General features: G+C 39.5%; 1 protein-coding gene across 3 annotated transcripts in view; it reads left to right on the forward strand.

Moving 5' to 3' along the window:
- lrrcc1 (leucine rich repeat and coiled-coil centrosomal protein 1) overlaps positions 1-26137 on the forward strand; it is a 98370-nt gene extending 72233 nt beyond the window's left edge. For all 3 annotated transcript variants that reach the window (XM_039754323.1, XM_039754322.1, XM_039754324.1), the window contains exons 16-20: positions 1072-1235; positions 2020-2228; positions 3983-4108; positions 9014-9149; positions 25757-26137. In XM_039754323.1, the coding sequence (XP_039610257.1) occupies positions 1072-1235; positions 2020-2228; positions 3983-4108; positions 9014-9149; positions 25757-25876 (755 nt within the window). In that variant the 3' untranslated portion in view covers positions 25877-26137. The remainder of the gene's footprint in view (positions 1-1071; positions 1236-2019; positions 2229-3982; positions 4109-9013; positions 9150-25756) is intronic.
- The last annotated feature ends 649 nt before the right edge of the window (positions 26138-26786 follow it).

The following is a 26786-nucleotide window of genomic DNA, read 5'->3' on the forward strand; positions in this document are numbered from 1 at the left end:
GCTTAAAATGAACAGTTTATAACATAATGGTAAAAAAAAAAAAAGTGAGACAATAGGAGATTGCATTGATAAGTATGAGAATCAAAGCTTTTGGGCAGAGCCATTCATCATCAGAATAGCTAGTTAATGATATGTGCATAATGTCACATGGTCTGGAAGCCCAAGTGTATTTTTGATACATATAATTACCCCTGCAAGGGAGGAAGCCATGTCAGAAAGAGAAAGAGACGATTTCATCAGGATGTCGGAGAATGTACAGTAACACATGGATCACAGAGATTGCTGAATCAAAGCCACCCAATGCAGCATCCACCTTTGACATTGCTGATCCTCAGTAACATTTCTAAGACTTTACACATATAGACTTTGATATCTATTAATATTTTCTATTATAGTTTCTTCTACTGGTTTTATTATACTTTGATAAATAACACAATTTGTTTTCCCATTTCTATATTTTTGCCTTTATATATAGAGTAGTTGAAATAATAAAGAAAACTATAGAAAACCTAATGTGTGGGAGATTATCACACCAATAGGATGAACAGTGCAGTAGAAGTTAGGCATTGTTTGATAGTAAGTGGCATATAACCAAAAGGTGTATGAGCCTTCATGTGCCTCAGGGACACCTGTACATTGTGAATCCCAATGTGGAATACCATAGAGTGACTTTCATTTAGGCATCTCTCATATGTACTGTAGCTGTGTGAATAGGATGGATGTCTTTGTGTCTGTCTGTGTGTGTGTGTGTGTGTGTGCATATTAAGTTTAAGGTGTGAGTGTTGACCATGTGGTGAGTCTCACTAATCCCACAATAATACACATGAGATTTTTTTTTTCTCGGCCACTGCTACAAAGTACTTGGGGTCAAGTAACATATTAAAAAAAATGATTGTTTCTGGGGAATATTCCTTCAGTATATTTCCAGCTTGATGCTGTTAGGGATTCTGACTCATGAATATATCAGCTACTATCAACCTGATGTGTGGGCTTTCTAGACAAGCTTGTTTAAATTCAATCACAAAATAAACAAGTTTTTCTTTTATTTGAAAATTTTGTAATATATTTTAGGTGCTTCACTTGCTCAAGACAGAGGGAGACTAGAGGCCAGGATTGATGTTCTTTCAACAGAATTAGAGACATTGAAGAAGCAAAATGAAAAGGATATTAATGCTTTAAAGATTAAGACAAAAATTATAGACGATCAAACTGAAACAATCAGAAAACTTAAAGAGGTAAACTGCAATTATCTTGTGCATTGGTTTATACTTTTTAAAACGCTATATGTTTGTAATAATTGTGTACAAAGCATGTGGGTAATGCAGAAGTTATGCCTACCAAAATAATGTTGGGTAAATAAAGGAGTTAGGCTATCAGTACTGATTTTATCAGTATGTGTTTCACTGAAATCTCTTTAATTCTCTAATATCAGAAAAATGTCAGTTTTTCTGCAGTTTTATGTCTATAAATATTAAGGTCATGGCATGATTATCAGTAATCGGTCATATTATAGCCCTCAAGGGGACCTTGATCTGCTTTACAGTAATGTCACACCCTTATATATCTAAAGGTATATAAGGATATTGACATGACTTGTTTATGGAAAGAAAGTCTTCAGTTAGATTAAAAAACAAATCCCAGAGTATCTTACTATGTACAACATGTATGAGTTGAGACTTCTCATGAAGACGACTGGGCATGCCAGTTTAAAGAAATCCAAAGTGCCTTACTGCTAATTAACTGTGTGTTAAAACCTCCATATTGGGACGGTGGTTTAAGAATTTCATGATCAACAAACTTCATAGTTCATCTTCAATATGATGATCACACTACTTTTTTTAGTTTTTTTTTTTTTGCAATGTTAAATTCAGATTAAAAATAAATGTAAATTACATCTTTACCAAATGTGTACCCACATATACAAGCATTTGTGTGCATACATCTAAATTCTGTATTAGATTAATTTATTAAAGTTGTTGTTAATGCATTCATTAATATGTTTCCTGTGTCTTTACAAAGGCCCTGCAAGAAAGGGATGGGCAGATTAGGAAACTTAGAGAAGAACATTTGCAGACTCAGAAGTCTCTTCAAGAACAGCTTGAAAATGAAAATGAACACATTCAACAGTTACAAGCAAGGGTGGATAGATTAACTGAAAGAAAAGAAGAATTAAAACAGCATCTTGAAGATAAGGAAGCAGAAATTGAAGATCTTCTAAAAGAAAAGAGGTATGTATTGTACAGATACAGTGGTGTGAAAAACTACTTGCCCCCTTCCTGATTTCTTATTCTTTTGCATGTTTGTCACACAAAATGTTTCTGATCATCAAACACATTTAACCATTAGTCAAATATAACACAAGTAAACACAAAATGCAGTTTTTAAATGATGGTTTTTATTATTTAGGGAAAAAATCCAAACCTACATGGCCCTGTGTGAAAAAGTAATTGCCCCCGAACCTAATAACTGGTTGGGCCACCCTTAGCAGCAATAACTGCAATCAAGCATTTGCGATAACTTGCAATGAGTCTTTTACAGCGCTCTGGAGGAATTTTGGCCCACTCATCTTTGCAGAATTGTTGTAATTCAGCTTTATTTGAGGGTTTTCTAGCATGAACCGCCTTTTTAAGGTCATGCAGGTCATAGCATCTCAATTGGATTCAGGTCAGGACTTTGACTAGGCCACTCCAAAGTCTTCATTTTGTTTTTTCTTCAGCCATTCAGAGGTGGATTTGCTGGTGTGTTTTGGGTCATTGTCCTGTTGCAGCACCCAAGATCGCTTCAGCTTGAGTTGACGAACAGATGGCCGGACATTCTCCTTCAGGATTTTTTGGTAGACAGTAGAAATCATGGTTCCATCTATCACAGCAAGCCTTCCAGGTCCTGAAGCAGCAAAACAACCCCAGACCATCACACTACCACCACCATATTTTACTGTTGGTATGATGTTCTTTTTCTGAAATGCTGTGTTCCTTTTACGCCAGATGTAACGGGACATTTGCCTTCCAAAATGTTCAACTTTTGTCTCATCAGTCCACAAGGTATTTTCCTAAATGTCTTGGCCATCATTGAGATGTTTCTTAGCAAAATTGAGACGAGCCCTAATGTTCTTTTTGCTTAACAGTGGTTTGCGTCTTGGAAATCTGCCATGCAGGCCGTTTTTGCCCATTCTCTTTCTTATGGTGGAGTCGTGAACACTGACCTTAATTGAGGCAAGTGAGGCCTGCAGTTCTTTAGAGGTTGTTCTGGGGTCTTTTGTGACCTCTCGGATGAGTCGTCTCTGCGCTCTTGGGGTAATTTTGGTCGGCCGGCCACTCCTGGGAAGGTTCACCACTGTTCCATGTTTTGCCATTTGTGGATAATGGCTCTCACTGTGGTTCGCTGGAGTCCCAAAGCTTTAGAAATGGCTTTATAACCTTTACCAGACTGATAGATCTCAATTACTTCTGTTCTCAATTGTTCCTAATTTTTTTTGGATCTTGGCATGATGTCTAGCTTTTGAGGTGCTTTTGGTCTACTTCTCTGTGTCAGGCAGCTCCTATTTAAGTGATTTCTTGATTAAAACAGGTGTGGCAGTAATCAGGCCTGGGGGTGGCTAAGGAAATTGAACTCAGGTGTGATACACCACAGTTAGGTTATTTTTTAACAAGGGGCAATTACTTTTTCACACAGGGCCATGTAGGTTTGGATTTTTTTTCTCCCTAAATAATAAAAACCATCATTTAAAAACTGCATTTTCTGTTTACTTGTGTCATATTTGACTAATGGTTAAATGTGTTTGATGATCAGAAACATTTTGTGTGACAAACATGCAAAAGAATAAGAAATCAGGAAGGGGGCAAATAGTTTTCTTCTCCTTCTTTTGGCTGCTCCCGTTAGGAGTTCCCACAGCAGATCATCATTTCCATCTTTTATATCTATGTAATACTGCATAATATTAAATTTTTTTTTTAAATTTTGTTTCATAAACTACCATGAAAAGAAAGTTTCAAGAAACCCATCATGAGCTTACCCAATTGGAAGCCCAAGTAAGGCAAATCGCAACTAAATTTGATGCCAAAGAAAAGGAACTTTTGGAGGAAAAAGAACAATCCCGTCAAAAAGAAAGGTACTTTTTTTAAAAAAAAATATATATGTTTATTATTGCTTTTTTATCTGCTTGTTATTTTAAAGCCAGTTTTAAAGCTTCTCAGTGCAAAGAGGTTACTGCGCATTTGCTCATTCACCCTAATTAAAAGGGCAGGACGCATCAATTTAGAAGTATCATCATGAGAGAAGGCATCGCCATTGTATTACAGGGGAGCTCTGAACCTCATAATTACTAATATATTAAGTCAAGTCAAATCAGTTGTATTTATAGAGCACATTTAAAGCAACAGAAGTCAACTAATGTGCTGTGCATCTTCCATAACTACAGCAAAACATTCATATATAATATACAGTAAACTAAGCATACCCAAAAAATACTCGCATACAAGTTTAAAAAGCTAAGGCAAAAACATTGGCTTTAGACTTTAGACTGTATTTAAAATTGACCAAAGTTGGTGCTGACCTAATATAAGAAGGCAGACTGTTCCAAAGCTTAGGGACAGCTACTGCAAAAGCACAGTCCCCTCTAAACTAGAACCTGGAACAACCAATAAGTTTTGATCTGAGGACCTCAGTGATTGTGAAGGAGAGTAAGGGTGTAAGAAGACAGTAAGGTAATTCCCACCATTCAGGGACTTAAAAACAAACTTTTAGACTCAATCCTGTAACAAACAGGAACCAAGTGAAGAGAAGCTAAGACCTGTGTGATGCGATTCTGCTTTTGAGTGCCTGTTAGAAGCCTGGCAGCAACGTTCCGGACTAGCTGAAGACAAGCAAGCGATGACTGATTAACTCAAATGTATAATGAGTTGCATTAGTCAAGCCAAGAATGCATGAATTAATGTATCAAAATTATGTATAGAAAGAAAGGTTTTGACCTTAGCTTAATACCCTGAGCTGACAGAAACAGGCTTTAACAATGGAGTTAATTTGTTTATCAAATTTAAGGGCATTATCAAAAATCGCACCAAGATTTTTTGCAAAGCATTTGCAGTAGGTTGTCAAAGGGCTGATTAATTTCTGGAGCACAAGTTAGATCAGAAGGTCCAAAACACACAATCTGTTTTTTTGTCATTTAGATTAAGAAAATTTAGTGATATCCAGATTTGAATGTCTTCCAGATGTTCCAATAATATTACACATTTATATTGACCTCATTTATAATTATTAAATAAATCATAAATAATTTTAAATAAAATAATAAACATCCATCCATCCAAACCCGCTATATCTTAACTACAGGGTCAATCCCAGCCAATACAGGGCGCAAGACAGGAAACAAACCCTGGGCAGGTTACCAGCCGACCACAGAAAATAATAAACAGGATCAGGTTAATTGGTAATACTAAACTTTAATTAGAACAATCTAGATGATGACAGGCCATTCAACCCAACAAAGTTTAACAGTCCTTCCACTTCTATATTCATGTCGAGTTTTCAAAGACCCTACAGTCCTACTGTCCACCACACTGCTTGGTAGCTTATTCCAATGGCCTATTGTTTTTTGCATAAAGAAATACCTCTTAATGTTTGTGCGAAATTCACCCTTAACAAGTTTCCAAGCGTGTCTCCGTGTCCTTGTTTAAAGTCTCCGTCTCAATCCACTGGACTAATTCCCTTAATAATTGTAAACACTTCAATCTTGTCTCCTGTGGAAATATTTGGACCTGGACACAAACAGGCAGACACAGAATGTCCGAAAACACACATGTTTTTTGCACCACACAATATTACAGTGCACTAATCACCATCAAACTGTCCTTCAGACTTCTCCTCCTCTCTATTGCCTCCAACTCCTCCCAGGCAAGCTCTGTCCTCTTCCATCCGACTCCAGCTTCCTGAATGGAGTGAGATGACCTCTTTTATAAATCAACCCGGATGTGCTCCAGGTGCTTCCTGGACTTCTCCCAGCAGCACTTCCTGGTGTGATGGAAGTGCTGCTCCTGCACCTGGAAGCACTCCGGGCGTACCTGGATTCTTTTTCCTGCAGCACTTTCTTCTGCTGCCTTCCATGGTTCCTTAATTATCCGGGCGCCCCCTGGTGTTGACCATAGGCCCCAACTGGGTTGAGCTTCCAAGATTTGTTCCCATGGCTCCCATGCAGACCAGGACGGCTGCCCTCTCGTGGCCCGGTGAAGGTATTGCTCCTCTCCTGGTCCCTCCAGGCGTCCCGGCTGGCCAGGACCCCCAGGCATCCGCCACACTCATCTTAATCTTCTTTTGCTTAAACCGAAAAGGCTCAGTTCTTTTAATCTTTCCTCATAATTTATCCCATGTAGCCCTGGAGTCACCTGGAAGTGGGTTCTATGGTTCTGATGAGACTAAAATTAAGACTTTTGGCCATCAGACTAAACAGCAAGCTAAACACTGTACAGTACATTATCAAACACACACCATCTCCATTGTACAGCACGATAGTTGTAGCATCATGCTGTGAGGATGCTTCTCTGCAGCAGTCCTTGGAAAGTGCATAAGGACTGGGAAGTGGGAAGTGAATGTAGCAAAATGCAGGGACATCCTGGAGAAAAACCTGGTGCAGTCTGGCAAAAAAAAACTGTGCCTTAGGAAAAGTTTTGTTTTCAAATAATACATGAATGGCATAAAAGAACAATATTAAGGTCTTGGAGTGGCTGGACTTCGAAAAGGTGTTCATTCACAATCAACATGACACCTGACAGAGCAAATATGCAAAGAAGAATGAAGGAAAATGGCAGAGTGCAGATGTGCAAAGCTGATAGAGAGAGAGAGAGAGAGAGACCTGTGCACACAGACTCAAGGTGCATATACTAAATATTGACATGAAGGGGATGAACACTTGTGCAGTCAATTACTTTGTGTTTCATTTTTGTAATTACTTTAGATCACTTTGCAGAAATTTGTTTTCACTTTGACATTAAATAATGTTATTCTGTTGATCAGTGTCAAAAAGGCCAAATTAAATCCACCGTGATTCAATGTTCTGTAACAATAAAATGTGAAACCTCGACACTGTGTATAGAGTTTATTAAAAGAAATTGCTAATTTGTACTCTTTCCAGTGAATTCTCAAGCATATAATATTGGATTAGACACCCTACCTTTTATCATTGCAGAACAGTTTAAATACCTCGGGGTAAACATCACAAGTAAACATAAAGCTCTTTATCAACAAAATTTCCGCCTGCATGGAAAAAATTAAGCAAGACTTGCATAGATGGTCAACCCTTCATCTCACATTAGCTGGAAGAATTAACACTGTTAAGATGAATATTCTTCCTAAACTCCTTTTTTTATTTCAAAACATCCCAATATACATTAATAAATCATTCTTTAGGCAATTAGATTCAACAATAACCTCATTTATTTGGAATTCAAAACATCCACGCATCAAAAGAGCGACCCTACAAAGACAAAAGGCAGAAGGTGGCATGGCTCTACCTAACTTCCAGTTTTATTACTGGGCAGCAAATATACAGGCGATAAGAACCTGGACACAAATAGAAGAACTTATACAGGCTTGGATCGCAATAGAAGTAAAATCCTGCAGTACTTCTTTGTATTCCCTGCTATGCGCTCCAATAAACACACATTATCGGCAATATACAATAACCCAATTGTGCTCCACTCACTTAGAATCTGGAACCAATGTAGAAAGCATTTTAAGACGAAGTTTCTTTCTGTGGCACCCCTGCAAGAGAACCACCTCTTTCAACCTTCACAAAGATATGCAGTTTTAATATCTGGAAAAATTTGGAATTAACTTAGAGATCTTTATATAGACAACGTCTTTGCTTCCTATGAACAATTACATTCCAAATTTAACATTCCAGCTACACATTTCTTTCACTATCTTCAAATCAGGAACTTTGTTAAACAGAACCTTCCAGATTTTCCTCATCTTGCACCCTCATCCATGCTGGAAAAATATTGCTCAATCTCAAGGACTTAGACTCCATCTCTGCAATATATAAAATCATTTTACAATCCCTCCCTTTCAAAGATCCAAGAGGACACTGGGAAAAAGATCTCTCAATTAATATATCAGAAGAGGAGTGGAAAGTAGCAATGCAGAGAATTCACTCGAGCTCCATATGCGCAAAGCATACAATTATACAACTTAAAATTATTTATCGAGCACATCTGTCTCGACTAAAACTCTCAAAATGTATCCAGGGCATGATCCAACCTGTGAACGCTGCAAACTAGTTCCAGCCTCACTAGGTCACATGTTCTGGGCCTGCACCAAATTAACATTATTCTGGACAAAAATTTTAATTACCTTTCAGATAGCCTTGGACTCACAATCCCTCCTAACCCATTAACAGCTGTGTTTGGGGTTCTTCCAGAGGGGCTTAAAGTGGAGAAGAACAAACAAATTGTGATTGCATTCACTACACTTCTGGCATGCAGACTTATTCTGATAAACTGGAAGAACCAAACTCTCCTCTTTAAGTCAGTGGGAAACTGATGTGTTATATTATTTGAAATTGGAAAAAATCAAATACTCAGTTAGAGGATCCGTACACACGTTTTTTCAAAACATGGCAGGATCTAATCAGTAATATTTTAAAATAAGTTCATGAAGCATAGAGAATTTATTAATTTAGGTATGTTTAAAAGCTGTAAAATTTTTATGCCGTTTGGCTTGCTCTCTCTCTCAAGGGTGGGGATCGATCTGTTCTTAACTCTATTTTTCTTTTTGTAAAAACTTGATTGCTATTTTTGGATTGTAATAAAATTAATAAAAATAAAAAATAAAAAATAAAGAAATTGCCAATAGATTAATATTTATGCAATTGTCTTGACAAACTGGGTGTAACAGAATATTATTTACTCTGTGTCACATGTGAAGTTGAGTGGATAACAAAAATTAATTGATATTAATAATTCTTAAAAATCCTGCACTATTAATTAATATTCTCTTGTGTGCATTTTGACATCTTAAGGGCTGCAGTTGAGAAGCTTCGCTCATTGGACGATGCTTTTAGAAGACAACTTGAGTCTGTACAGGTGGCCCACCAGGCTGAACTCCTACATCTTGCAGCTGAAAAGCAAAAGCAAATTGAAGCATCAAATAAGAAGGTAACTTACTCACAGTTAACAATCGATAGTTAGACGGAAATAACAAGTAATGACAGCACAGTTGAGTACAGGTTGTAAATTTTGTGTTTAAGACTGGCAAAGGGGATGGAGTTTATAGTCTATTTTTTATATTAATTGTGTTCATTTTTATGTTAACAGTATTGATTAGTCTCTTTATGTCCATGTGTATCCTGTTGTGCACCATTTGTATTTTGGGTGGTTCCCCAAGAGGTCTGGCCACCTGCTCATCACCAGGACTCAGCCCTATAAACGTGGAGACAACCCAAAGTCCCTTGCAGTTCATTGAATGTGCTCCTGTAATGGTAATTTTTCTATTGTGACTATTTTTGTGCTTTTGTGTATAACTGGATTTTTAACATATGTGCTCTGTTTCTTGACTATTCTTTGGATTTATGATTGGGACTTGTTTGTCTTGGATTGCCTTTGCCTTTTAAAGCATTCCTTGCTGTGCCTTTTGTGCTGTTTGGAGCTTCGCTCTTTTACAGAGAGAGTAAATCTTTTATTTATAAAGGTTCTACGTAGGCATTTGTATGATAGATGGGTTTGTGACAATATTTCCCCCTCTAGTGGGCATTTCGAGTATTTTGTTACTTTCGTGCCTTTTGTGCTTATTGACTTGTGAGGTCATGACAGTAGAGTTTACATGACCTTTCAAGATTTTTTCACAGTATACTATAAATGAGTGACTAAAGATAGATGACAGTCTAAATTCATTTTCGGGGTTGTCTATAAATAACCTGTGATAGTTTCCATGTAGTTAGGATATAGCGGGTTGGATAATGGATGGATGGTTTTCCATTCATCTTGGGATTAGTTTTTATAATTTAATAAAATGGGCACAGTATTGGTGATTGTGCTCTGTGATGGACTGGTATCCCATCCTAGGTTGGTTACCTCCTTCAACTTAAGATTGGTCTTACAATGCACAATATTGAGCTGGATAGTATGTCGCACTTAACCGCTGCAGCTACTGGATCACATTGATTTCAGAATGTGAAATTACAAAAGCCCCTCACAATGTGTGACAACAATACTGAGATGTCTTGCACTGCAGTCGAATCATCAACACATTTTGGCAGCCAATCAATATGGAGCATATTGGAATAAAGACAAGACATCACATAGACCAGGGGTACTCCGTTCTAGTTCTGGATGACCCCAGTGGCTGTAGGTTTTTTGCCTTAACCAAATTGTTATTTAGAACCCATGTATTTACTATTGAAGCTATTTGTTTTTTGGCCTCAATTTTAGTTAACTCATTTGTTACATTTCAGAACTCTTAATTGCCTATTGTAGTTTTAGTTTTAAAATGCTGCATTAAGATTTTAATTTTTGCATGTTTTCATAACCATCCATCAATTAATAAATAATTAAATAAAATTAATAAATAATAAAGGAGCCACTAGTTGTCCAGCTAACAGGTTTCCATTTAAACTTGTGTATGCATCTTGAAGTACCAGTGGTAATACTAGGCTTTGGAATAAATGAAAGAGAAAGGAAAGAACCAAGCAGTACAAACCTGTTGTGGACCACAAAACATATATATAGTGTTATCTTGGAAGAATGAAAGCACTAACAAGCCATATAATTAATTACTAAGTTTCATTATCTGCCAGGCCTGACTTCTAATTACCAAACTGGTTGTAATGTGTGACAAAGGCACAATACTAGCGCCTGACCCGACACAGACAGACATGGGAGGCACACTTATAAAACAAATAAATGTTTTTATTTTCTTTTCTTCACCTGTGAACAACACCTTCCCCGTTCCCACAGACACAACACAGTCCAAGCACTAAGCACACACACAATCCCAATACTTCTCTTTTCCCTTTCTTTCTCCTTCACTCTCCCTCCGTCAAGCTTCATCCTCCTCCTACCGACTCTGGCTACCGTAGTGGTGGCTGCTGGTTCTCTTTATAGCCCACCCGGAAGTGCTCCAGGTGTTTGATGACTCATTTCTGGCTGCACTTCTGGGTGTGATGGCAGAACCACTGCAGTGCCCCCTGGCGGCACACCCCAGATCCCTACAGGGCTGTACCAAACTGCAACTCCCTTGAAGCCCTGCGGGAGTCCGAGGCACCATAGTAACCTGGGAGAGTGGGTTGCCATCTAGCGTCCCAGGGGAGGTAACGCTCTGGCCTTGCTTGCTCCCCCAGTCTTCCCAGTGTGAAGACGTCCCGGCTGGGCAAAGGCCCCGGCCGCACACTACAAATGAAAACCTGCAGCCACTGCGGACCTCCAGGATCAGAGATGAGTACCCCTGAAATAGACAGTGTGACACAGAACACCTTACTTTCCCTTTGTTTCTTGAGGCTGCCTTAGCTCTCCTTTGTACTCAGTTATTTTTTGAGATTTACAGTGGGTACGGAAAATATTCAGACCCCCTTCAATTTTTCACTCTTTATTATATTGCAGCCATTTGCTAAAAGCATTTAAATTAAATTTTTTCCCTCATTAATGTACACACAGCACCCCATATTGACAGACAAAAAAAGAATTTTTGAAATTGTTGCAGATTTATTAAAAAAGAAAAACTGAAATATCACCTGGTCCTAAGTATTCAGACCCTTTGCTCAGTATTTAGTAGAAGCCCCCTTTTGAGCTAATACAGCCATGAGTCTTCTTGAGAAAGATGCAACAAGTTTTTCACACCTGGATTTGGGGATCCTCTGCCATTCCTCCTTGCAGATCCTCTCCAGTTCTGTCAGGTTGGATGGTAAACGTTGGTGGACAGCCAATTTTAGGTCTCTCCAGAGATGCTCAATTGGGTTTAAGTCAGGGCACTGGCTGGGCCATTCAAGAACAGTCACAGAGTTGTTGTGAAGCCACTCCTTTGTTATTTTAGCTGTGTGCTTAGGGTCATTGTCTTGTTGGAGGTAAACCTTCGGCCCAGTCTGAGGTCCTTAGCACTCTGGAGAAGGTTTTTGTCCAGGATAGCCCTGTACTTGGCCGCATTCATCTTTCCCTCAATTGCAACCAGTCGCCCTGTCCCTGCAGCTGAAAAACCCCCCACAGCATGATGCTGCCACCGCCATGCTTCACTGTGGGGACTGTATTGGACAAGTGATGAGCAGTGCCTGGTTGTCTCCACACATACCGTTTAGAATTAAGGTCAAAAAGTTCTATCTTGGTCTCATCAGACCAGAGAATCTTACTTCTCACCATCTCAGAGTCCTTCAGGTGTCTTTTAGCAAACTCCATGCGGGCTCTCATGTGTCTTGCCTCTCCTCAGTGTGTGGAGACAACCAGGCACTGCTCATCACTTGTCCAATACAGTCCCCACAGTGAAGCATGTACAGGGATATCCTGGACAAAAACCTTCTCCAGAGTGCTAAGGACCTCAGACTGGGCCAAAGGTTTACCCTCCAACAAGACAATGACCCTAAGCCCACAGCTAAAATAACAAAGGAGTGGCTTCACAACAACTCTGTGACTGTTGTTGAATGGCCCAGCCAGAGCCCTGACTTAAAACCCAATTGAGCATCTCTGGAGAGACCTAAAAATGGCTGTCCACCAACGTTTACCATCCAATCTGACAGAACTGGAGAGGATCTGCAAGGAGGAATGGCAGAGGATCCCCAAATCCAGGTGTGAAAAACTTGTTGCATCTTTCCCAAGAAGACTCATGACTGTATTAGCTCAAAAGGGTGCTTCTACTAAATACTGAGCAAAGGGTCTGAATACTTAGGACCATAAATCTAAAACAATTTCAAAAATTCTTTTTTTGTCTGTCAATATGGGGTGCTGTGTGTACATTAATGAGGGAAAAAAATAATTTAAATGACTTTAGCAAATGGCTGCAATATAACAAAGAGTGAAAAATTGAAGGGGGTCTGAATACTTTCCCTACCCACTGTAATTGGGATTGGACTTTTCTCTGTTCATCAAAGTAGCCACCTTTTGCTGATATATCAGCCAAACTGACAGATGGCATTCTTTCTATAAGGAAATCAAATACTAGTCAGAAAGGTCTTCCAACAAATTTGTTGCACTTGTAGGTTGCTTTCCCTTTCACACTTCCGTCCAGTTCATCCCATACTAACTCAGTGGGGTTTCATTCTGGAGACTGTGCAGGCCAGACTATGTTTTGAAGTGTACCTCCTTGTTCATTTCTTTTAATATATTTCTGACATAGCCTGGAGGTATGTTTTAGCTCATTGTCTTGCTGTGGGATGAACTCCTGACCTACTAGACCAGTGGTTCCCATACTTTTTCGATTCTCGGTGCACTTGCTGAATCCATGTTTTCCCAAGGCACACCAGAACGCCATCAAATTCTAATTTGCGAATTAGCCTATAATTTTTAAAAAAAAAAAGGGTTAAGTAAAAATAAATAAAACATGTATTTAAGATCAAAAAAAAATGTATTTGAACAAATTCAACTAATTATAATTAGTGGGATTGTGGTGTAGTGGGTCCACAGCTACGAAAGATTGGCAGCTTTTAAAAAATCCATTCGCCATGTCAGTCTCCACGGGTGTGATCGTGCAGCCGCGGTGAGTTGATGGAGTAATTGGGGTGAGTCACACCTGCACATGAGGGAGGAGAGGAAAAAAAAAGATGAAAAGGAAAAAGGCTGCGAGAGCAAGAGCGAGGCATTGGGGCGAAAGAAAAAGGACAAGTGCTCATGGGACAGATCGTGCCCATTGAATGGGAGAGTGGGTCCGATTGTGAAGGAGTCCGCCCTAGGGATCTGTGGGATGAAGTGCATCGGGGGCTTTGCTTCGAATAAGTGCCTACAATCCTCCATAACAGCCGGACATACTGTTGAATGAGTACCATCAGTACAGACACCAATGCGCTTAGTCCACTCCAAATTATTTTTGGCTACAAAAGTATCAAGGATCTCAAACAAGTCTTGAGCCTTAGCATCAGCAGTGATACTTTTACAATTTATTACTGTTTAGTAAAAAGATCCATTTTTAAAAATACATACAAGAAGAAATACTTCAAAAACCTCACTTGACTTAATCGTAACAATATACAGTTGATACAATCTCCAAAAAACTAATTCAACATTAAGACTGCGCCAAAACAAGCGCAAAGTACCAAGAAATTTCGACAGACTACTAAAACAATTGAGAAACTTAATTATTGTAGAGCGCCATCTAGTAACCATATGTAGAGGCTTCCACAAACAGTTACTACTAAGTGAGTTACTGGATTGCACCAGGTCCACTAGATGTTGCGTCCTATCACATTGAATTGAAAATGGAAATAACATTGTGAAAATTTTGTAATATTTCACAGTGCCCCTGTGAGGAAGCAGAGTGCCGCGGCGCAGACCAGAAGGTATTGCGTGGTGCTGCAAAATGCTGTGGTAACCCTTTTGATCCAGAATGTCATTCACTTTGTGCAAGTCACCAACTCACCTTCAGCAAAAGAACCCCAGACCATCACACTTCCTCCTCCATGTTTGATAGTTGATTTTACACACTGAGGAACCATCCTTTCACCAACCCAACGGCGTATAAACAACCTGCGTGATGAACCAAAGATTTCAAATTTTGATCCATTGGTCTGTAAGACTTCATTGTAGTCTGCATTAGTCCACAGTCAGTATTTCAAGGCCCTGTTTTTTCCTTTTTAGAATGGCTTTCTTACTGCCATTCACCCTGTGAAACCTGCAGCGCAAAGTCTCCCCACACATTGTAGAAACCGAGACTTGGGTTTTTCGACCTGCGCTGTTAAGCTGTGCTTGAAGCTGTTGTGCTATGAGGCTCCTGTGATCACACAAGCTGGTGACCCTCAGAAACTTGTCTACTGATTGGGTGGTGACTTTGGATCTGCCAGGTCTCTTCCTATCATAGTTTCTTCCAGTTTCCAATTCCTTTTGGATTGTGTGGGACACCACTACACTCACTGACACTTAGATTTTTTTTGCAGTTTCTCTAAATGAAAGTCCTACACTTCTAAGGGTAATAATGCCCTGTCTCATTTCATTTGTTAATTGCAATTTTCTTGCCATTATCACTGGAATTTACAACTTTCTACAGAGTAATATTATCCAAGAGTGGAACCTCGAGATACGAGTTTAATTCATTCCAGCACTGAGCTTTTATAGCGAATTTGTCGTATCTAGAACAAACTTCCCCATTGAAAATAATGGAAATCCAGTTAATCCGTTCCGCACCCCCAAAAATATCAACATAAAAATCAATTTTCCTAACAAATAACACTGATAAATAATATATACAAGTGGAACCTCGGTTTGCAAGTAATTTGGTTTACGAGTGTTTTGCAAGACGAGCTAATTTTTTTTTTTTTATTAATTTTGACTTGATAAAACGAGCGATGTCTTGCAATACAAGTAGTATGGATACACTTTGTCTGCTGAGCGTCATGTGAGCATAACTGAGCTGATGGTTCTTCTCTCTCGTGCGCAACTCTCTCTCCTTATCTCTCTCGCTCGTGCACGCGTCTCTCTCTCTCCTTATCTCTCGCTCGCGCATCTCTCTCTCTCCTTATCTCTCTTGCTCGCGCGTGCCTCTCTCTCTCTCTCTCTCTCTCTCTCTCCTTATCTCTCGCTCGCGCATCTCCTCTCTCTCTCTCTCTCTCTCTCTCTCTCTCCCCTCTTGAGGGCAATCGTCTCCTATTCTCCATCTGCATGTCCGCGATATTTTTGGATATGCTTATACAGTAATCCCTCGCTATATCGCGCTTTGACTTTCGCGGTTTCACTCTATCGCGGATTTTAAATGTAAGCATATCTAAATATATATCATGGATTTTTCGCTGGTTCGCCGCTTTCTGCGGACAATGGGTCTTTTAATTTAGGGTACATGCTTCCTCAGTTTGATTGCCCAGTTGATTTCATACAAGGGATGCTATTGGCGGTTGGCTTAAAAGCTACCCAATCAGAGCATGTATTACATATTAACTAAAACTCCTCAATGCTATAAGATATGCTTCCCGCGTGGCGCTTGTTTGCTTCTCTCTATCTTTCTCACTCTCTCTGCCTGACGGAGGGGGTTTGAGCAGAGGGGCTGTTTGCACAGAGGACACGGACGCTCTTCTACAAAATGCCGCTTTATCTCGGTGCTTCTGTATACTTAAAAGCATGTATTGATTTTTTGATTGTTTGCTTTTCTTTGCGAGCGCTCTCTCTGACATTCTCTGCTCCTGACAGCGCTTCTTTAAAGATAAGATATATTTGCTTTCTTTTAATTGTGAGAAAGAACTGTCATCTCTGTCTTGTAATGGAGCACAGTTTAAACGTTTGACTAAAGGGTGTTATTTCATGTCTAGAGGGCTCTAATAATGTTAACAGTGTGGGAGAGTTTATAAGGGCTTAAAATATATAAAAATAACCATACAAACATATGGTTTCTACTTCGCGGATTTTCACCTATCGCGGGGGGGTCTGGAACGCAACCCCCGCGATCGAGGAGGGATTACTGTACAGCGAACTGCTACAGCGAAACAATGAAATCACAAGCGCACAAACGCGTAGATCCTCACGCTACGGGAGAACAAGGAACACTGAGTGAGCTGACGGGCTGGCAGCGTCAGCTTGGGTCAATCCCCGAGTCGAGGTGGATCGGGAAACACGTCACGCATAACCACAGCCTGGCTCGTGGCTCGTTACGCGAGCAAATGCTCGTATTTAGATCCGAATTTTTCGCTCATACTTTCCTCTTATCTTGAATTTCTCGTATACAGAGGTGATCGTATCTAGAGGTTCCACTGTAGTACTTCTGAGGGTGTAGTAACACATTCTGTCATGTTTGTTGGGAAGGGTAAAGTGCCTAATTATTGAGCATTTCCATTTGTGGGTGGTTGTTGTGTTCAGGTATGCATGCTCTGTAATGTTTGTCCTTCCTGAGCCGCCTTAGAGGGGGGCGTTCTCTATGTGGGTAATGTATCTGCCACGGACACATAGAGACATAGAGTGAAGTTCATTCTGACTGTTTAGTCCTATGGTAGCATAGCCGGTAAGTTTATATTACCGTTCTGTACTGCTGCTTGTAGTTTAAATCTGTTGTCAAAATGTTTGCATGCTGAATATTATATTTTTTTTACTTGTAGTTTCACACCTGCTCTTTATTAATAAACTGGAGATTTGTACACCTTGTGTCAAGTCAGTCTCCGGGTCGTCTTATTGATCAAGGGAGGAGTTTAGCTGCCTGAATATCTATTACCACGTAATAGTGAGATCAGAACACATTCCGTTCCAACTCTGCTTTTAGACAGTCATTGGATTTTTCAGTATTCAACAGAAGTTGGGACACTTGCACAAATTGTTTGCTTCAGCTTGCAATGTTTAATTTACTTTAATTGCTGCAGAACATCTGTAGGTTGTGATCTATCGGTTGTTTCCTGAAGAAGGCCCATTTGCAATATTCTGAAATTTCCTTTTTGTAGTTTTTTCCTACCTAAACTCTAAATTTAAACCATTGGCAGCTTACTGCTTACCTTTTCACCATTTAAGGTTTTCATCTGATTAAATTTGAAGAAAAACTGAGGTGTTGTAAACCTTTGGACCGTTGGTGTAAGTGGATTAGAGTGGATTCGGTCTGGTTTCAGGGCGCAACACAGTTGATTTACTTACGGCAGCAGACTCTGGACAAACCAGCATATTAATTCTGTTAGACCTCAGTGCAGCATTTGACACTCAGGTCAGATATTCTACTGTCCAGAATGGAGAACATGCCTGGTATCTCTGGTACTGCCCTGCAGTGGTTCAAGTCCAATCTGACTGATAGGCAAGAGTTGGCAACAGCAGATCCAGCACAGCGCCAGTCACACAAGGAGTTCCTCAGGACTCTGTCCTCGGCCCACTTCTCTTCTGTATTTATATGCGTCCCCTTGGCCATATTATTTGTAGCTATGGACTGAGTTATCATTTTTATGCAGATGACACTCAACTCTATTTCAATGTCAAAAGTGCAACTTCATCAGAGTTTTCTCAGCTCACAACTTGCCTCAGTGAAATTAAAACCAGGATGGAGCAGAACTCTTTAAAATTAAATTGCAACAAAACTTAACTCCTGCAAATTGGCACTAAAGCGCAACTTAAGAAAATGAGCTCCTTTACAGTCACTGTTGATGGCGATCTCATCAGACCTTCTGATGCAAGGAATCTTGGTGTCATTTTTGATTCCTCCCTTTCTTATTCCGCCCATATAAACCACATTAAGAAACTTTCTTACTTTCACCTCCGTCACATATCCCGTTTTTCGCTCATTCCTCCTCCTCATCTCTCCTAATGCTGAAAGTTGTCCCTGATATAATCACATCCCGCATCGATTATTGAAACTCACTGCTGGCAGGTGCCCCTTCTAATCTTATATCACAGCTCCAGTTGATTCAAAACTCAGCTGCAAGAGTCCTGACACAAACCAGCAACAGTGAGTACATCACACCCATCCTGCTTCACCTTCACTGGCTCCCTGTGTCTTACAGGACTGAATATAAAATTCCATTAATAACCTACAAAGCTTTAAATGGCCTTGCATCGGACTACATCAGCGACCTTCTAAATCAGTATGTGCCTGTCTGCCCACAAAGGTCCTCTGATTCTGGTAATCTTGTTGTGCCTCACACTAACGTGCACTCTATGGGTGACAGGGCCTTCAGCTCCATAACACCTACACTTTGGAATGAAATCCCGAAATTAATGAGATCCGCCGACTCCATTCATTCTTTTAAAAAACAACTTAAAACTCATCTCTTTAGGAAGGCTTTCAACTTAACATTCTGCCCTTTCTTTCAGTTGACCTCTCTGTCCAGGTGCTCAGAATAATTTGTGTGTCTCTTATATCAAAAATTAGGTTATTTGTTAGGTTTTTCTTTTAGCATTGAATTTAGTATTTTACTCTGGTTTATTGTCCTTTATTCTATTTATTGCTTTGTTATCTGTTTCATTGTTCTATTCAGGAAAACATTTGTATCCAATGTTACATATACCCTGCTGTTTTTTTCAAAGACTCTGTGAAGCACCTTGAGCATGGGAAAGGCGCTATATAAATAAAATGCATTATTATTATTATTATTATTATTATATTGTAACAACTTAGAAATCTGACAAACAAGAGGAGACCATTCAGTCCATCAAGCTTGTCTGTTTAGTAGAGGTGTGACGGCACATGTATTTGTACCGTGCCATCTGGTACATGATATTCAGTTCAGTGCGCATTGTGATCCGAGTGAATGTAATCTATCTTTAACCATGCACGTAACTTTTTTTTATGCTCTGATGGCCAATCAACTGAAACTATAGCGAATAAAGTGATATTTGACAAGATGCAGTGCACCTTCTAAAATTAAAAACTCAGTTTCCTCTCCGGCTCCATAACAGTCGTAACTTAGCAAGTGAATTAGCGTATGTTCATTGATATAGCCTTGAAATTATGTTCACCGCAAAGCCAGAGCTTGGGAGTCCTGCCATACCCTTCAGCTCTCCTGTTTGGGAACATTTTGGTTTTCCAGTGAACTTCAGCAGCAGTGGGCAAAGTCGGATGGATAAGATGAAAGCAGCGTGCCGGCATTGTTCAACTGAAGTAGGGTATGTTTCTGGCAGTATATTGAACATCATTATTCATTTGAGAGGGCATCATCCAAATGTGAATATCACCAGTACAAGGAAAATTAGAGTGGAGTGCAAACAGTTCCTCCTGTGACATTTATTCAACTTCTCTCTGCTAATTTAGACCAGATAAAAGTAATAACAAATGCCATAGGTGTTTTTATCGCATCCCAATGTACAGTGTAAGCGCCATCATGGATGGACTGGGATAGAGGGTGGATACTTAGCCAGCCGGGAGGCCATAATGGAATGACAACATGGAAAGAGGCATAACCCAGCTGGGATGAGACATGATTATTATCCCAGTTGGGGTGAAGGATGAATAGAGGGACTGGGGGAGTTTGTTTGTCAAGAGCAGTTCCTCCCCCCGGTGCAGTAGATGGCAGTGTTCCTCTGGCATGGACCCGATATGGATGCCCTATCGGGGTCCTTGGGTACCACCTTCATGCGCTGCAGAGAGAGGGACTACCTGTTTAGTAGGGTTTCCGCCATTCAGGTCCAACATAAAAGGAAGCCGTCCAGCTTCCTCCAGTTGAGTCAGAGTCGGAAGGCAGCGGCAACACACAGCTTTATTGTTTGTATGGTTTGGGCTGTGTTTCACTGTTTGTGTGTGTGTGTTGGATTAAAGGAATCCATTATTTGAACCTGTGACTGTGTTGGGTATTATTGGGTCTGGGATTTGGGGCTCAGTGGTGCCCCCAACTGGTTACTTAAGGTTTTAAACATATGGTAAAAGTGAGTGAACTCTGGTAAGACATTCCCTCTCACCCATATTTCAGCTGTCAAGTTATACCCACCATTTATAAACAAGTGCAAGTTATAGTTGTGCCCGACTTATCCGAGGCATCAGCCCTTGCTCTCACCACTGATGTGGAAAAATGAATCCACATGTCCTCATATTGCCATATTGGCAAAACGCTATCTTATTGTACCTGCCACCTCTGCCCAAAGCAAGAGGGTTCTTTCAACTGCGGGAGACATAGTTAGTTAAAAGAGATGTGCCATTTATGTAGATAATATGGACATATTTATTTTTCATAAAAAAAAAGTGAGAAAAGAATCTTATATATAAATGTCTACGCGTGGAAATGTGTGTGTGTGTCTGTCCGGCCCGGAAGTGCGAGGTGGAGTCGGGGTAAGGGTTCCGCCTCCGAGGAAACAGAAAACTTGCTTAGCCACTAATAACACAAGCGAGGCCAGCAGGTTGGCAAAACGAAGCCGCCTAGCCGATAACATCAGGAAAACGGTATCCCTTTTACTTTTCTATTCACAAGCGAGGCGAGCACATCGGCAAAATGAATCCTCCCAGGAGAGACTCCGATGGTAGTTCCTTTCAATTACCTGACATCTCTACATTTCATTTGTTTTTTCTGACAATTTCAATTGTTTCTAGGACCCCAGGCATTTTACAGCACAGACTTACACAGCTAGTGAATCAATAATTTTCTATATGCTGCACTTTAGTGGATCTTTATTTGTTATTATACTGTTTATGTATTTTATTATTGTTGCTATTATTATTTATTTGATAACCTTCAGAAGCACTAAATTGTGTTAGTAGGTTGCAGCAACATTAACAGATACTATTTTTTAAAATAATACCTAGGTATAAGTATGTCTTTTTAAAGAAAGAATAGTATGTGCTTTTATTTGCATGTGTTCAGGAAATGGTCAGTTTATCACTGTATAAGCATATAGTGTACACTATTTTTTATAATAAATTGTGATGCGCGAGTTGCTGCCTTGCACCCAAAAGATGAGACTGAGTCTAAGGATTTCAGGAAAACCGGCTTTATTCAACTTGAAACGGGAACAGCAGGGTTATTTATTGCAGTGGGAGCTACCACTCTATTACACACAGACGCAGCAAACGGGCAGGGTTGGGGCCAGGTCACTGGCCAAGTTATAGTGTTGCCCGCATCTCTTATCGGGCGACAAACACGTTGCACGAGGAGGCGGTGAGCTTACCGTTGCCCCTGACAGACATGTCAGTCGCGCTTCGTCGTGTCACCCTGTCGGGGATGGTTTCCAAAGAGTTCAAAAGTCTCACAAAAGAATAAGAAATTTAATGTTTTGTGTATATATTTTTTTTTGTTTCCTTCACTGTACTGAAAACGTGCTGAACTGCGACTTCAAAACCGAGGTATGAACTGAACCGTTATACCCCTACTGTTTAATTAGCTTTTTGATTCATCTATGTATCTCAGTAGCTTGTTCTGTTTGCATAAAAAAGTGCTTCTTGGATTTAGTCTTAAATCCACTCCTGCAAGATTTCCACTGGTCCCCTTGAGTACATGATTTACCATTTAGTTGAAAGAATTTTGCTGGATTTGTTTTATCAATGGCTGTATGAATTTTGAAGACCTGGATTAGGTCCCCACACAGTCTCCTCAAGCCTGTCCTCATGCCACTCTGAGCCTGTCAAAATGAGACATGTTCTTCAGTCTTAGGATGCACCAGGCAGCTCTCCTCCGCACAGCTTCAAATGCTGCTATGTCTTGGGTGAATGGATTGAAGAAAATGGCCAGTGTTCAAGCAGTGCCACCGTGTTTATTCTGTGTTATATCAGAAAGCAGCCTGACTCATGTGGTAGAAATCAAATATATTATTTAAAGAAAGAAACTTATCCTCTGACAGGACAAGTCTGGTAAACCTTTTTGAGTCAGTAATCAGGCAGGACAAAACTGTTCATTGTGTCATGTAATTACTCCTTGGCAAATGCTTTAGAGCAGGGGTGTCAAACTCCGGTCCTGGAGGGCCGCAGTGGCTGCAGGTTTTCATTCTAACCATCTTAATTAGTGACCAGTTTTTGCTGCTAATTACTTCTTTTTAATTAACTTGACTCAGGCCCTTTAGTTCTTTCTTTTTCCTTAATTAGCAGCCAAACAATATTGAGACACAAAACAAGCCGCCACATCACATAATGTCTGAAAATAAAGAAAGGTGAAGGTCTCAGTAAGGTTGATCTCTCAACTCACCAAAACACTTTGACGATGTTCTTATGAAAAACAGAAAATCAACAGTTTTGGAAATGGTAGCTGTGGCAGAACGAGAGCAACAACAAGCCGTGGATTTAAATAATGGGTTTAATTAACAGCAAGAATCGGCTTCTCATTAAGAAACTGGCTGGAGTTTGAAGCCCCAGTTTAGCTGGTCACCTGTTGGCTCGTTTCACATCTCATTTCTGTTTGGCTGCCATTTAATGAGGAAACGAATCAATTCAGAGGACTGAATCCTTCTAACAGGGCTATTAAAATGTGAATTAGCAGTGAAAACAGGTCACCGACTAGGAAAAGAGTCTGAATGAAAACCTGTAGCCGCTGCAGCCCTCCAGGTCTGGAGTTCGACACCCGTGCTTTAGAGGGAGCACCCTTCACTGCAGTCTCTTACAGCCTGGTCAGAATGATCAAAACACAAAGGGTGGGGGTTCATTTTATAAACTACTAGGGGGGCAACCCCCAGGTGCGGCCAGAATATTAGTAAAATCTGTAAATGTACAAAAGAAAAATTATTATTTATTGGAGTCAAAATCACGAAATTCTATAAATATGTAAAAGAAAAATTAATTATTTATGAGAATAAAATATTTAGTCTCTTACCGATTGGAGTATTCCCGTTAAACGGAGATCCACTATACTCAATGAGTATTTATAACAAACTAAATAAACGATCCATTCGTTTTAACTGACATTCTTATAGGGTTTAAATTTTTTTTTTTTTTTTTTAAATGACGTGAAAACTAAAGTGATATGCAATGGGTCATCGTAACTCGACCTTCAGCTACCTAAATCACCTAAATACAAACATTGGTTTTATAAATATTTTTTTTTAATAGTTTGTTTCTGTGAAAGAAAGTTTACTCGATCAAAAATAAAAACCACGACTTTCTTGATATTTTAGTTTATAATTTAAAAACGGAATAAGAATCTGAAAATTCTGAAAAGAATTATACCAAACATATATATGTAGGTTTTAAAATAAGCCCGATTTAAAGTGTGACAAAAAAACATCACATAAAATCATTGCACAAAATTGTTGCATTTTTAGGCTTGGAATTTTATATATAGAGAGTAGATTGAATTTACATACAGTGTCAATCAATGCATACACTTTACTCTGGTTGGTTGGTTTACACCCATATGACTTGTATAAAATTAAAGTATTTTATTATATTCTGGTTTTCCTTATACCCTTTGGGTTGAGCCACCACCCTTGAAATTTCTGTGTATGTAACAACTGTCCATTCTGGTTCTTTATAGGACATCTGCTGATTTCTTAGTCATCTTTTAGTATACTTTATGTACTGCATCTTTGTCTTTGTTGTTCACTTGACCTTTATGTGGCTTCCTGGTGTGCCTGAAAAGGTTATGACGTATATGAACCCTTTATGCTATTTTTTTAAGATGAATGCTATATTTTTTAATATGGAAAGCATATCAAAATACTTTATCCTAAATGACTGTCAGTCAGTCATTGTCCAACCCGCTATATCCTAACACAGGGTCACTTCTGCTGGAGCCAAAGCTAGCTGACAACAGGGCGCAAGGCAGGAAACAAACCCCGGGCAGGATGCCAGCCCTCCGCAGAGCACACATGCACCCCCACCGATACACCAAGCACATACTAGGGACAATTTAGGATTGCCAATGCACCTAACCTGCATGTCTTTGAACTGTGGGAGGAAACCCACTTAGATACAAGGAGAGAACATGCAAACTCCACGCAAGGAGGACCCGGGAAGCGAACTCAGGTCTCCATACTGTGCAGGAGCAGCCCCTAAATGACTGTGTTACCTCTAAGTCTAATTTTTCTTTCACACTCACAAATGGTCCCATATATGATCAGAGGAAGTGTGATTATTGTCCAAGTCTTCATTGCATCCATAGCAGCACCTGCAGTGCCATTTTCAGGATGGATGGGTGGATAGAGAAAGAAAGAAAGAAAGAATGAAAGAAAGAAGTGATTTGTGACATAGGCAAATGAAAATACATAAAGAAAATCCAAAAGAAAGAAAGGTTCTGACTACGGAGTCCCTGTCCAGTGAGATGCTGTGCACAGATACTGCTGTTATTATAAAGGACAGACTTGTGCTAAGTAATTCATTGCCTGACAGTCCTCAGTGTTGCTGTGTCAGAGAGAGGACTTGCAGCTTTGTTCATAGTGGCAATCGTTTTTGTTTTAATTCTCTCCTTCGCTGCTCCCTCCAATTTACTGCAATATAATTGTCAGATCTTCTTCTATAAAACGCTACCGTGGCTGTCCGTTTGTATGTCCAGGATTTTAAATCACCTGTAGCTCGCAAACTGTTGGACCGATTGACCTGAAACTTTGGTACGCATATACTACGTGACATCTACTATCCACTTTCTGGGTGATGATTGACCTCCAAGGTTATTCCTCTTTTTATTTTATTGTAGAAGCAACTCTTGGCAGTAGCCAGCAGTGCAGTGCATGCATACGGGCACCGTTCTCATTCACTACCACCTTCGCCATCACTTTCTCTACCTCTTCATATCTTAAATCATTCTTGAGGTAGATTGAAGACTTAAGTGCCAGCTTAAGTGAAAAATTTAAGGAAAACATACTAAGTAATTGCAACACAAACACTGACTTAATCAGCTTTAATGCAAAAAGATGCTGACGGAAGAAGAGAAGAAGTGGGCCGCTAGGGTGGAAGAAAGAAGAGGTGGTCACGAAGCAGCAAGTGCATCAACCTCTGAGCAAACGAATGCTAAACGTACAGAGAAAGTGGATGGAAACTAGGAATGCTCACGTCAAGTGTATTCACTGCACGGTGCGCCATTACTGGTGGTTAAATAAATAATGCTAACAATAATTTTGTTATGTTGAAATGTTTAAGTTTACACATCCCAGTAGATGAATGTACTGAATTGGTAGCATTGGTGCATCTTCATCATGGTGAGGTGTGCTGTACAAGAACAAAGTTGTTTGTACTTTTGTGTTGCATTTATGAGGTTAAATAAAGCCCATTGCAGCATTTCTTGTGTGATTTTGGGCTATAAAAGAAATAAATTGTTTCTGTTGTTTAATTTCAGGTATATGAAGTAGAAGAGGAGATGAGACAGCTTCTCCAAGAAACCGCTAACAGCAAAAAAATTATGGAAGATAAAATGAAAAAGCTCACTGGTGTCCTGAAGGACTTTCAGCAAATGTAAAATATGTGAGGTGCCGGGTGGAAAATACACACTTCTTGTAGAGAGTAAGTGTTTGGAATCGTTAACATTTTATAGGAATGCATTGTATATGGATGAGAGACGGAAGGAGAAAACTAATTGCTAAAGTTCAAGCATTTTTATTGGAAGTGTAAAGTAGACATATTTTTGTAATTTTTGTAAATAACAATAAGCCTTCATGATGATGTTGAATTTTAAGTACTTGATGAAGTTTAATAAACTGTTTTCATACTTTTTGTAAAATGTGTCTGTTTATTATGTCCTAATGAGATGACTTTGACTTTTATTTCAGTTGCTTATTAATTTCTTTGTCTGTCATGTGCACCGTTTGTGTACAGGGGTCATTTTAGTGAAGGTGTGAAGAGCAATTATTTTTCCTAACTTTATTAACAAAATTCAGAGTTCCAGCTAAGCAAGAAAGCAAATCCCGGCCTCATCTTAGCTTGGAGGGCTCTATGAAGTTGTCGTCTTAGCTTAACAGTGTAAGAATGTATTTTTTTTTGAGTATATTTTAGTATAACGATTACCATTTATTTGTAATGACAACTCCCAAAGCATCAAGCTAAAGGCAGAGACTCAGCAGTCAATGGAGCACAGAACCTAAGTTTATACATAGTGTCTGGCATTTAAATGATTTACTTTTGCTCTACGAACTCTTTTTGGCTTGTAAATGAAACTATGATTGCGCATTATATTTTGGGATAACCATAGTCTTGCGTTCTTCATTTTAAAATGAAACATTTGATATCAGAGCACAGAACGCTGCCTTTACATCAGGGGTGCCCAATGCGATCGACCGGTAGATCACAAAGGTAGTGCAGGTAGATCGCGTCACATTCAAAAAAAATTTTTTTTTAAACATTACTCTATTCTATAATATTCTCCCAATGGC

This window comes from Polypterus senegalus, chromosome 5, assembly GCF_016835505.1.
Source record: "Polypterus senegalus isolate Bchr_013 chromosome 5, ASM1683550v1, whole genome shotgun sequence".
Lineage (NCBI taxonomy): Eukaryota > Metazoa > Chordata > Cladistia > Polypteriformes > Polypteridae > Polypterus > Polypterus senegalus.